The sequence below is a fragment of the Tupaia chinensis genome, unplaced genomic scaffold (genome assembly GCF_000334495.1).
Source record: "Tupaia chinensis unplaced genomic scaffold, TupChi_1.0 Scaffold000231_2, whole genome shotgun sequence".
Taxonomy (NCBI): Eukaryota; Metazoa; Chordata; class Mammalia; order Scandentia; family Tupaiidae; genus Tupaia; species Tupaia belangeri.
Window position 1 is genome coordinate 1,737,561 of NW_006159707.1, and position 12,327 is coordinate 1,749,887.

A 12,327-nucleotide genomic window follows, 5' to 3' on the forward strand; every position below is an offset into this window, starting at 1 on the left:
CCCTACACTCTTGAGATTTTGGGCATGCACACACACATGCCTGGTGTGATTTTCAAGCCACCAGGTCTGGAACTTGAACTGTGGTGGGCCACTGGGAACCCAGCACCTTAACCACCACTTCACCTGCTGGGTCAATTTTATGTAGCATTGTAAAAATTGTCCTAATATATTACTTCCCAATTTTAAAGTTTACCTTTAGATAGTAAAAACATAAATAAAGCAGAAGATAATGTTCTACATCAAAAAAGATAAAGCCACAACACAGGATTTTGGAAATGTTCAACAGGAGGAGTTAGATTTCAGTTCTTCTCCTAGTTCTGTCACCCTGATGAAACCAAGTTAGCCACTTTAACTCATTCTGTTGCTCAGGTTCCTTATACTGAAGATGAATGTATTAGAACAGATAATGCAGGACATCTTTTTCAGAAACAGAAACATATAGATTATATAAAACAGGCACACCATTTTTACTGTAGCGAGTTTATGTTCCATCATTTATATAAATGAGCCTGCCCACCTGGCTCATGAAGATGTCTCCACCTGCCAGGCTACACCTGCTGGGTCCTATGACAGAAAAAAATACAAGTGCCAGGAAACTTGTCTTAAAAATCCTATGACTCACAATCTTTTCATATGAGCTATAAGTGTGCCAATTTGGGAGGTTTATAAAGAGCTATTTGGTAACAGTCTATGGAAATATCAGCTGTTCTTACTTCACCAGCAGGTTGTATTCAACTTCATTTGTAAGCTTTACAACAAGTTGTCTTCAAATTCAGTTATTTGAAATATGAAGAACCATCTTACTTACAGTGGTAGCCTAGCCTATTAAACTTAGAATTTATTAGCAGTATTAAGCTTTCTTTACACGGTGTTCAATGGGTAGATTCTACTATACTATATGTCTATTGGATACATAAGAATATCGGTCAGTGCTGGCAAAAGGGAAAAATCCCTTGTATCTCTAAGCCTCTAATGATGGCTGTAGAAGAATATGGTTGGCAAGAAAGACTAGAACCATAAGGTGAGAGATGAAGTGGGGAAGAATATGAAGAAAAAATTGTCACTTCAGGCCCAGCTGTGGGGACACAGCAGTTGAACGCTTTGCAATGCTGGAGCCAAATGGTAGGAAATCAGCGTTTGTTCCCTCACTGACATGGGTATACTGGATGCATGCATGCCTGTGATCCTGGCTGGATGGGAAAGGCTCCGGAGAGGATCATGGTGTGAGACCTGTTGAGGATGTTTCTCTTGGAAGGAAGAAAAAAAGGAAACAAAAGAGGGTGGCCAGGCTGTTACTTCAGATTTAATGTGAGGTCAAATGACACAATAATCCCCATTAAAGTGTTAGAGGCATATTTATGCTAGACACACATAAGGAACCATCTACGGTGACTTGGTGATTTTAAGAGATTTGATTATGAAAGAATGAAAAAATGAACTCTAACAACTAGAGTTATTAACTGTTACAACTTCAAAATACTTGTAAAATTTTGCAATAACCATTCTAGTCACCCCTTCCTTTCTTAGAATTTCCTTGGTAAATACAGTAAATTCAAACAAATACACTTACATACTGCCTTAGAGCTCTTCTCTAGCCATTTCACACACATTCTGACTTACCAGCTAAATCCTGAATTCCTTAGATACAGGGACCAAGAGGGCCAGTATCTTACCAATTCTACATAAAAGGTACCCATGCATCCTCCTCAAAAACCTCTTAAGTTTCGTAGGAGCTCCTTTCATTGGGGAAATGGCCTTCATACTGTGAAACAAGTCTGATAAACCTTCCCCCAACCTCCACACATAACACAACTTATTCATAATAAATGCTGAGCAAATGTCCTGTATATAAAAGGCCTCTGTTCCAGACAGCAACCAGAGGCATCTGTCAATACTTACAAACTCTGTACTAGAAACCTGCCCAAACCCTATTTATAGCATATATCCCTTCCCAGTCTCTGCTGAGAACAACCAAAGGCAGATTAGGGTCATCTCTCATCTCCTCTCATTCTTAACTCTCCAAAATACTCTGTATTCCACTCTTCCCATTACATTTACTGATGACACCCTAAATTCAGCATGTCCAGAACTGAATTATTTATCCTTTTCCCTTTCTTTGTATTCCCTAATATTAACTAGTCCCCAAAATGAACTTACTCAATCTGCACCCTAACAATCAATCTAAGGTTACTTTCCCGTTTTTTTTTTGAGAGGTTTTCACTACAGGGCGCGTGTGCTCACCAGACAGAGACAGACAGAAAGCGAGAAATCACCCCCCAGGGGGGGATGGTCACACCTCCTTTCTCCTCTCGGGATCTTGGGCACGCATGCACACGCGCCCGGCGTGAGTTCTAAGCCACCGGGTTTGGGACGCGAACCGTGGTCGACTACGTGGGAGTCCAGCAACATAGCCATTACGCTAACTGCTGGTTCCCAGGTTACTTTCCCTTCATATCCTTTAAAAAATTCTGCACATTATTTTAATAATCCCTTTACTAGTATTTTAGTCCCTGATACCCAGGCCCTTCCAATTCAATTCCACAAGTTTCCGAAGCAAATATTCTAAAATACAAACTTTTTTATGTCACTGGACTAAAGCCTCTTCAGCATTTCCCTCGATAGTAACACCTGAGAAGAACCCATAACTACCACCCTAACCTTTCCTGTCTCATCTCCTGATGTCTCCACACTTGGCTTTTCCCACCTCCTTCCCTCCCTCAAATCAAAACCCATACTTTAATATATACACATCTACAGGTACTACTTTTTTTTTTTTTTTAAGAATTACTTCCTTTATCTTTTTAAAAAAAAATTGACCAGAGCAGCTTTATCTTTTTAAAAAAAAATTGACCAGAGCCAGAGACACACACACACACACACACACACAGAGAGAGAGAGAGAGAGAGAGACAGAAAGAGAGAGAGCGCGCAAGCCGCCAGGTCCGGGACTTGAACCATGGTCAGCCATGTGTGAGTCCAGCATCTTTAACCATCACACCACCTGCTGGCCCTATCTACAGGCACTTCTAAGTTTGCATGGATTCCTTTCCTACTGTTCCTTATTCACCTAATTTCTTTTCTAAGAAAATTTCCCTGTTTCTCTGCCCCATCTCAGGCTGAATTATGCACCTCACCATGCTTCGACAGCAACCTATATATGAATGTCTGATCCACCCGCTATTGTTTTACATCCCGTATAATATGGAGATAAATACGCTATCATCTATATGCAGTTCTGAGCACAGTGCCAGGCACAAGAGAGATATATATTACAAAATAAAGTGGTAACTGTTCATCAGAATAGAGAACTGGAGTAGAAATTTCACTGAGCCTTTTTGACTATTCCAAGGTCCCCAAAACCTTGGTACAGTAGAAGATGAGTGCAGTTTAGTTAACTGTCATCAGCGTTCGCTATTAATAATTTGTTAAAATTTTTATAATTACAGACACAGTCTTTTTCTGATTTAATTTGCATTGCTTTGATTATATAGTTTCTTTTACTGTATTAACTAGAGTACGCTTTTGTTTCAAGTTTATTTTAAAGTTTCTTAATCGAAAGTGCAAATTTTTTAGATTAACCTAGGCACTAAATAAAAAGGAAACTGACATTTTATTTCCTATTATGTCTATTACTATTTCTTTTAATACTATAGTCCTATAATACTTTATTTCCCATTATAATGTGTAGAAAATATTATCATATTTAATTTAATCCTCATTTTACAAAACATAAAGACACTAAGGCCCAAAGAAGCTAAATATAATTTAAGGGCATACCATTCTGTGTGATAATGTGGAAAAGTGAGATTTCAAACTCTCTATATAGCTACAAATTTCATGTTTTTCCCTCTTACAAAATGATATATTACGAAACACCTGGGAACAGCTAATTGAAAAATAAAGACCTATATACAATGTACTTACCTTTGAAAAACTTTAAGAAGATTAAAAAAACTGCATTAAATTGTACACACTCAGCAAGCTACTTTATACACACAAATACATTAACTGAACCTCCATTGAAGTTAAAACATTAAATCATTTTTTAAATCAGATAAGAGTAATTTTTTAGTCTATGTTTAAACTGCTTAATATAAATAGTTTATACACATACTACCTTCTTTTGAGCAGCTTCCTTCTTTTTCTTGTCGTCTTTTTTCTTTTTCTTTTCTTCCATCAACTGTTCTTCTTCTTGCACTAAATCCCTGAACCACACAGTTGCAATTAACTTTCCCAAAATGTATTAAGAAATAAAAATAATGTTGCATACAGGTTCATTGTCACTCTTATTAAAAGTAAACATAGCAAAATATTCGCTTATTGTTTATTGAAATAAAACACAACTTGCAACCTAAATCTAACTATATAGTCACTATATACTATACAATTCACTTTTCTTTAATAAGGTACATACAAGTAGTAGAGCTTTCATCTTGATGTCATACCAAATAAGACAACCTAAAATTAGCAAATCTTATGTTGGGAAACAAGCAACTCCCTCCAAATCTAGAATGAAACCAATATTGTGCAAGTTGCAGTTAACTTACTATTGACCCCAATCATCAATTGGTAGCTAACGGCAATGCTTGAGACCTCTTTAGAGCCCTCCCCTGCACAGGTTATCTGAGAGTGTGGCTTTTCTTGCTCTAAACAGCTTTGTAAAGACTTTTAGAACACAAGTTATTCACAGATTATTTGTATTTCAGCATTATAATTTTGGATTCTATAAACATTTGATACTATGAACTCTTGGAAAACAATCCATAATGTACTTTTAAAAAATTTTTTTGGTGGGACCAGCAGTTAGTGTAATGGTTATGTTACTGGACTCCCATGTAGTCGACCGCGGTTCAAGTCCTGGACCTGGTGGCTTAAACTCACGCTGGGCACATATGCGTGTGTGCGTGCCCCTGTGCATGCGTGCCCAAGATCCAGAGAGGAGAAAGGAGGAGAAGGGATTGCGGCGTAGCCATCTCCCCTGGGGGTAAGTTCTCGCTTTCTGTCTCTATGTCTCTCTCTATTTTTCTGGTGAGCACATGCGCCCTACAGCAAAAACCTCTCCAAAAATAAAAATTGGTTTTTGGCCATAGGGCATATGCTCTCACCAGACAGAGAGAAATCACTCCCCGGAGGGATGGTCATCCCTCAATCCCTTCTTCTCCACTCTCCTCTTAGGATAGATATTTGAGCATGCACACCTGTGCCCAGCGTGACTTTCAAGCCACCAGGTCTGAGGTCCATCACCTTAACCACTATGTCACTTGTTGGCCCCAATAATGTACTCTTTACATAAGTTTATTTAATTTAAAAATCTCAAATGCTCAGGGCCAGCAAGTGGCATGGTTGTTAAGGTGCTGGGCTACCACATGATCAACCGCGATTTGAGCCCCAGACCAGGTAGCTTGAGTATCATGCTGGGTGCATGTGTGTGTATGTGCCCCAAATCCTGACAGAATGAAAAAATAGGAATTGTAGTATGGCTATCTACCCATGGAGTAATTTCTCACCTTCCCTGTGTCTGTCTCTGTCTCTAGCCTGTGAATGCACATATGGCAAAATACACACACACACACACACACACACACAGAGCCAACCAACCAACCAAACTCAAAAGCTCAATGTTGTCAACAGAGCCTCTGGCTTAAGATTTCAAAATGATAGACTAGGCAGTTATACTTGCCTGTTTCTTATACCTTTCTCTCACTGCAATTCAGGGGAAGAGGGTAACTAAATTCAGAACCAAAGAATAATCAAAGCAAAGAAAGCCACACCCAATAATAAACAGTAGAAAAGTCTTCAATAAATGTACGTGCTCGCCTTTATGGTGGCGAAGCTCGAGGAACAGAGCAAAAACTGCAGAAACAGGCAAAGAGTGAAAAGACTGCCTGAAGAACAGAAAGACCAGTTACTCTACCCCAACCACATGGCCAACAGGTACCCTTACATCTACATAACAACAGGTAGCAGGTATTTCTGAGTCCAGTCTAAAACTAGAAGTACTCTCTGCCCCTTACTGGAGGCTACAGATACTCCATCACACCCTAAAGTGAAGCCTGCCAATGTGGAGGCTCCTCAAAGATCTACAAATAAATCGCGTGCACGCGCACACACACACACACACACACATACACACACACACACAGAGCTCCACTTCAACACTCCCACTCAAGACAGGAATCTAACAGGTAAAGATATCTATACAGAAGTGGACGAAACTTCAGCTACCTACAATACTCACCCTAGAGTCTACAACCTAAACAAACTTATTCATAATATTGATAAACCCAAAGTCACCATGTACCTGAAGAAAACCATCATGCACAAAGAAAATACCTATGTTCACTCTGGAAAAGCTTTTCAGAGGGAACACTGAGTATCAAAGCAGACAAGGAGAACATGAATCAAACAGAGAAACTGAAAACCATTTATCAAAGCTGGAACACACATGGCATGGCGATGTAGCAGAAGATAAAATGAACATTGGCAAGTACATAGGAAACTAGAAGGGGTGCTACAGGTGCATTGCACTGAGATTAAACAAAATGTAAATTGATTTTGCTGATGGAAGAGACAGAGCAGGTACGGTAGACAGTCTAATAATAATAATTCATGATAATTTAGTAAAGTACATGACTGTTACCATCTGTTAAAGACTGTAAAAAGCAAGGCTGGCCATACAGTGCAGTGGTTAAACAATGTGTGGGGATGGGGGGCTGGATCCCACACAGACATCTGGGGTTCAAATCTACAATATAACTGGGAGTACCCAGTATCCTGACATGATGGAGAACTGAAAGGAGGACTGGGGAGTATGTATGCTCTCTCTCTTCACTAATAAAGGAAAAAAAAATACTTTTTTAGAAGTAGGAAGAAGGGTATGATAACTGTTGCTATATTTCATTGTCATTTTATTACAAGTAGAACTGTCATGTGACTAGTGGAGTAACATTAACAGCTGGGTGCCAGCTGTAACCATGACTTACAATGCATTCTATGAGGGAGGCAGTTAAGAGTGAATAAGCTCACCCTCATCAAGACATACAGACACAGCATATGAGAGCAGCAGGGTAAAATTAGTAGACAAAAAACCTCTTTAGTAAATGGCGCTGGAAAAACTGGGTATCCACCTGCAGAAAGATGAAACTGAATCCCCCTCTTTTATCATTAACAAAAATCAACTGAAAATAGATCAAAGATCTGAACCTAAGACCTCAAACTATAAAACTACTGGTGGGGAAACTCTGGGAGACACTGGGGTAAGCAAAGACTTTTTAAATAAGACTCCCAAAGCACAGGCAATAATTCCTAAAATAGACCAGTGACACTATATCAGATTAAGAAGTTTCTGCATGGTAAAGGACACAGTAAAATTAGTGTGAATCAACAACCCTCAGAATGGGAGAATATTTTTGTAAAATATGCCTCAAATGAGGGACTGATAACTAGAATACACAGGGAACTCAAGCAGCTAACCCGATAAAAAAGGATTAATCCAATTAAAAGTTGGGAAAATGAACTGAACAAAAACTTCTCTAAGAAAGGCATACGAACAGCTGAGGACCAGCAGGTGGCATGGTGGTTAAGGACCTGGACACTCCCACATGGCTAATCACAATTCCAGTCCCAGACCTGGTGGCTTGCTTTCTCATTTTCCCTCTCTCTCTCTCTGTGTATCTCTCTCTGATAATTAAAATAAATGAATGAATAAAGTTAAATAACTTTTAAAAGACATACAAACAGCCAAAAAGCATATGAGGAAATGCTCAACATCCTTCATCATACTGAAAATGGAGATTAAAACTATAATGAGATACCACCTACCCCATATCAGAATGGCGAAGATTAAAAATACAAAAAGTGATTAAGTGTTGGCAGGGTCATGGTGAAAGGGGAACTCTCTTACACTGCTGGTGGGAATGTAAATTGGTCCAGCCACTGTCAAAAACAATATGGAGTTTCCTCAAAGATCTACAAATAGAACTAACATTTGATCCAGCAATCCCACTTCTTAGTATCTACCCAAAAGACAGGAGAATGCTCAGTGGGAAAAGTGCTTGCACATCAATGTTTATTGCAGCATTATTCATGATCGCTAAGATACAGAACCAATCCAAATGTCCACAAACAGATGAATGGATTGAAAAAGTGTGGCATATATACTCTATGGAATATTATTCAGCCATAAAAAAACAGGACCCTAGCATTTGACAGAAAGTGGCCAAATATGGAGGATTTATTGCTGAGTGAAGCAAGCCAGGCAATGAAAGAAAGATATTATATATATACACTTAATATATACCAACTATCCCTACTCTATGGTAGAGATTGGAATATTGGAAAGCATAAAAGCAGGGAAAATAAGTGTGGATGCTGAAGACAATGTGGAATAGTGTGGGGGGGTAAGAGGAAAGAGTATAGAGAAGGACAGCACAAGAACAAATAGAGGGGCATGACATTTGTGGGACACAGAAATGGTTTATTACCTATTGATGATAACATGTATAGTATTCTCAACTTGACTGGTCTGAGAAGTATTTCATGTTAAATAAATTATCTTTACAAGCCAAACTTGTATAGTGACTGAATGTTTAAAAAAATAATAAGAAGAAATAATAATAATGATAAACTGAAATAAAATGAAAAGCTATTTGATGATGATGTGGATAGTAATGTTTTTGTTTTGACTGTTATGTGTGGTAATTGTGCTAGAAAAAGAAATGCTATACACTGTAAAGATATGTGATTAACAGTAATATAAAAAATATAACAACAGGGACCAGCAGTTAGCGTAATGGCTATGTCGCTGGACTCCCACGTAGTTGACCGCAGTTCAAGTCCCGGACTCGGTGGCTTAAACTCACGCCTGTGTGTGCGTGCCCAAGATCCAAGAGGAGAATGGAGGAGAAGGGATTGCGGCATGGCCATCCCCCCTGGGAGGTGATTTATCACTTTTTATCTTTCTGTCTGTCTCTGGTTGGCTGGCGCGCACACGCGCCCTATAGCAAAAAACCTCTCCAAAGAAAAAAAGAAAAAAAAAAATATGTAACAACAAAAAAATTAGTAAACAAAGACATCTGATGCCAATAGATGGTATAATAGCTACACTGTTGGACTCTAACATGGTCAACCACAGTTCAAGTCTTGGACCCAATGGCCAGGTGTGTGTGTGTGTGTGTGTACATGCTCAAGATCCCAGGAGGAAAATGGAGGAGAAGAGACTGTGGTGTGGCCATCTCCCCTGGGGATGATTTCTCATTTTCCTCTCACTGTATCTATCTATCTCTCTCTCTCTCTCTCTCTCTCTCTCTCTCTCTCTCTCTCTCCAGAGAGCACACACACCATAAGGCAAAAACCTCAAGGGGAAAAAAAAAAAAAACACAAGAAAATTAACTTATTCCATGTTACCTTACCAGTCCCGAGAAATGCAGAACTCAAGAGCAAAAGCTTATTAGCTCTGACCAATAAACTTCCTTTAGCCTCAATTTCTTCATATAAAATTGGGGCTAAGTGGTCAAATATGTTCACTTCATAGTATTTTTATAAGCAGTGGATGAGGAATACTTACTTAGCGGAGTGCTTGCAGGAAGCACTCAAATTTTCAAACATGAACCCATCTCACCAATTCTCAACAACACAAACAAAACTCCTTTTAACCTATGTGTGCCAAGACATTTATAAACACTTATTATGTAGAAACACTGGGCATCTTCAGCACTTTTCCTCACATTTTCTTATAATTTAAAAAATAACCTTCTCTGACCATCTATATCATATTATCTTTAAGAGAGAGATTTTTGCTATAGGACATGTATGCTTGCTGGAAAGACAGAGAAAGAGAGAAAAGTAAGAAATCACTCCCCGTCGGGATGGTCCCTTCTCCTCCATTCTCTTGAGATTTTGGGCATGCACACACATGCACCTGCCGTGAGTTACAAGCAGCCAATTCCAGGACTTGAACCACAATCAGGCATATAGGAGTCCAGTGGCTTAATCACTATGCCACCTGCTTAGCACTATATATTTTTTTTTTTAAATTACCAAAGGGTGCATGTGCTTGCCGGAGAGAAAGAAAGCACCTGCCAACAGAGTGTAATCACACCACAATCCCTTCTGCATTTCTCCATTCTGTCAGGATCTGAGACATGCATGTACATGTGCCTACCATGTTTTTCAGGCAGAGACTCAAACCATGCAGTTAGTCATGTGGTACTCAGCCCCCTTAATCACTAGGGCTATGGGGCCAGCCCTATGTCATATAATTTTACTCCATGACATGCTCCTTCACTATTTATCTGTATTTTTTCCTTGACTTCTCAAACTCCATTTTAAGGCTTTTAGATGCAGTCAGAGCGAGCTTTTCTCTCAAAAACATTCTCCTTAGTACTTAAAAGATGTGCCCATATTACACTATTGGCTGATACTGTAAGCACAGGGAAGGAAAGTTCTGTTCAACACCATCATCACAGCCAACTAATCATGCTTTTTCCCACTTCTTCCCCTTCAGAAAGCCAACTGAAAAAAATATATATTGTACCACCTGTGCCCAAACACTTTAGCTTCCAGGATTTACATTCTAGGATTTAATCATCTAAGATATTTAACTGTGCTGTTTACCATATCTATTAAAAAGAACAAGGGTTGATGGATTTGATATGTCTAAGTGGTCCATCATGCCTGATACATACCCCACAAAGATAACATTCCAGTTAGCAATCAACTATCCCTTGAGGGCTCATAGCAGGACACCTTGTATCTATAAATTCTGTGAACCTGCCTCGTTGCTCTATAAAAACTGGACTCCTCAGTCCAGTCGGTGGCATGGTGGTTAACATGGCTCAAACCCACATGGCCATTCATGTGATTGGAGTCCCAGACAGAGCAGCTTGAAGAAAATGCCAGGCATACCCAAAACCTCAAAAGGAGGGAGAGATGAAAAAGGGACTGCAGTATGGCTGTGCCCCATGGAGTGTGTGTGTGTGGGGGGGGGAATTTTCTTTCACTGTCTATCTCTCCCTCTCTGGCAAGTACACATGCCCTCTAGCAAAATTTTAATAAGGAAATAAATAACTGGACTCCTCTATTATCAGAACTTGGTATTTTTATTTACTTATGCCCTTTATCTCATATATAAAGCTTTTGCAGTAGTTTCTAAGAATCGGTAACACCAAAGGAATTTTCTAGGAAGATGGAAATGTTCTCTAACTTGGAGTGGCAGTTACATGAACATACACAAGTGTCAAATCATTCACACTTCTATGTGCATGTTTGAAATTTACTGTATATAAACGATCTCAAAGTTGGTTTTAATACACAGAATGAGAAGGTGCAGTATTTGGAGTACAGAAAATAAACAAATCAAGATTAGAATGGGGAGCCAGCAGGTGGCATGGTGATGAAGGGAGCTGGACTCCCACATGGCCTACTACAGTTCAAGTCTCGGACCTGACAGCTCGCTAGCTCGCTCTCTCTCTCTCTCTCAGTTACTCACTCACTTTCACTCTCTGTCCCTCTCTGGTCAAATTAAAACAAATAAATAAAGTTAAATAAAATAATTCCTTTAAAAAAAGATTAGAATGGTATATACCACATATAATTTAAGACAACCTTCAAAAATTGCTGTCATTGGGGGACCAGCAGTTAGCGTAATGGCTATGTTGCTGGACTTCCACGTAGTACTTCCATGTAGTCGACCACGGTTTGCGTCCCGGACCCGGTGGCTTGAAACTCATGCTGGGCGCATGTGCGTGCATGCCCAAGCTCCCGAGAGGAGAACGGAGGAGAAGGGATTGTGGCGTGGCCATCCCCTCTAGGGGGTGATTTCTCGCTTTCTGTCTCTCTGTCTGTCTCTGTCTGGCGAGCACACACGCCCTATAGCAAAAACCTCTCAAAAAAAAAAAGAAATATAGCAAGCAATGGTAGCCTTTTCAACAATTAAGTCTAGTTTTTTAGAAAACCTTCTCTTACCAAGTCAAAATCTACTTCCCTATAACTCCCACTCACTGATCCTCTGAACCTAGGAATGAAAACAAACCTGAGTGATTAAAATGTTGTAGTAACTATGCTGGGCACTTTTATCTATGTAATTTTTTTTCTCATTTAATTTTTATCTTTTTTATGACAGGTAAAAATATTTTCCTTTTACAATGAAACTAAAGCTCAGAAAGGTTAAGTGACTTGGTCAAGGTCATTTAACTAGTACAGGACAGAATTAAGATCTGGGAGCTGGCAGATGACGTGATGGTTGAGTGCTGAACTTCCACATGACCACGGTTCAAGTCCTAGACCTGGCGGCTTGATTTCTCACTTTCTTTCTCTCTCTCTGGTCAAA

The 12,327-nt window shown here is 39.4% G+C and overlaps 1 protein-coding gene across 1 annotated transcript in view; it reads right to left on the bottom strand.

The window, feature by feature from the left end:
• TNRC6A (trinucleotide repeat containing adaptor 6A) overlaps positions 1–12,327 on the bottom strand; it is a 125,890-nt gene that overhangs the window by 69,876 nt on the left and 43,687 nt on the right. Inside the window, 1 exon segment of the mRNA XM_006148291.3 lies at positions 4,117–4,204. Coding sequence (XP_006148353.1) covers positions 4,117–4,176 — 60 coding nt within the window. The 5' untranslated portion in view covers positions 4,177–4,204.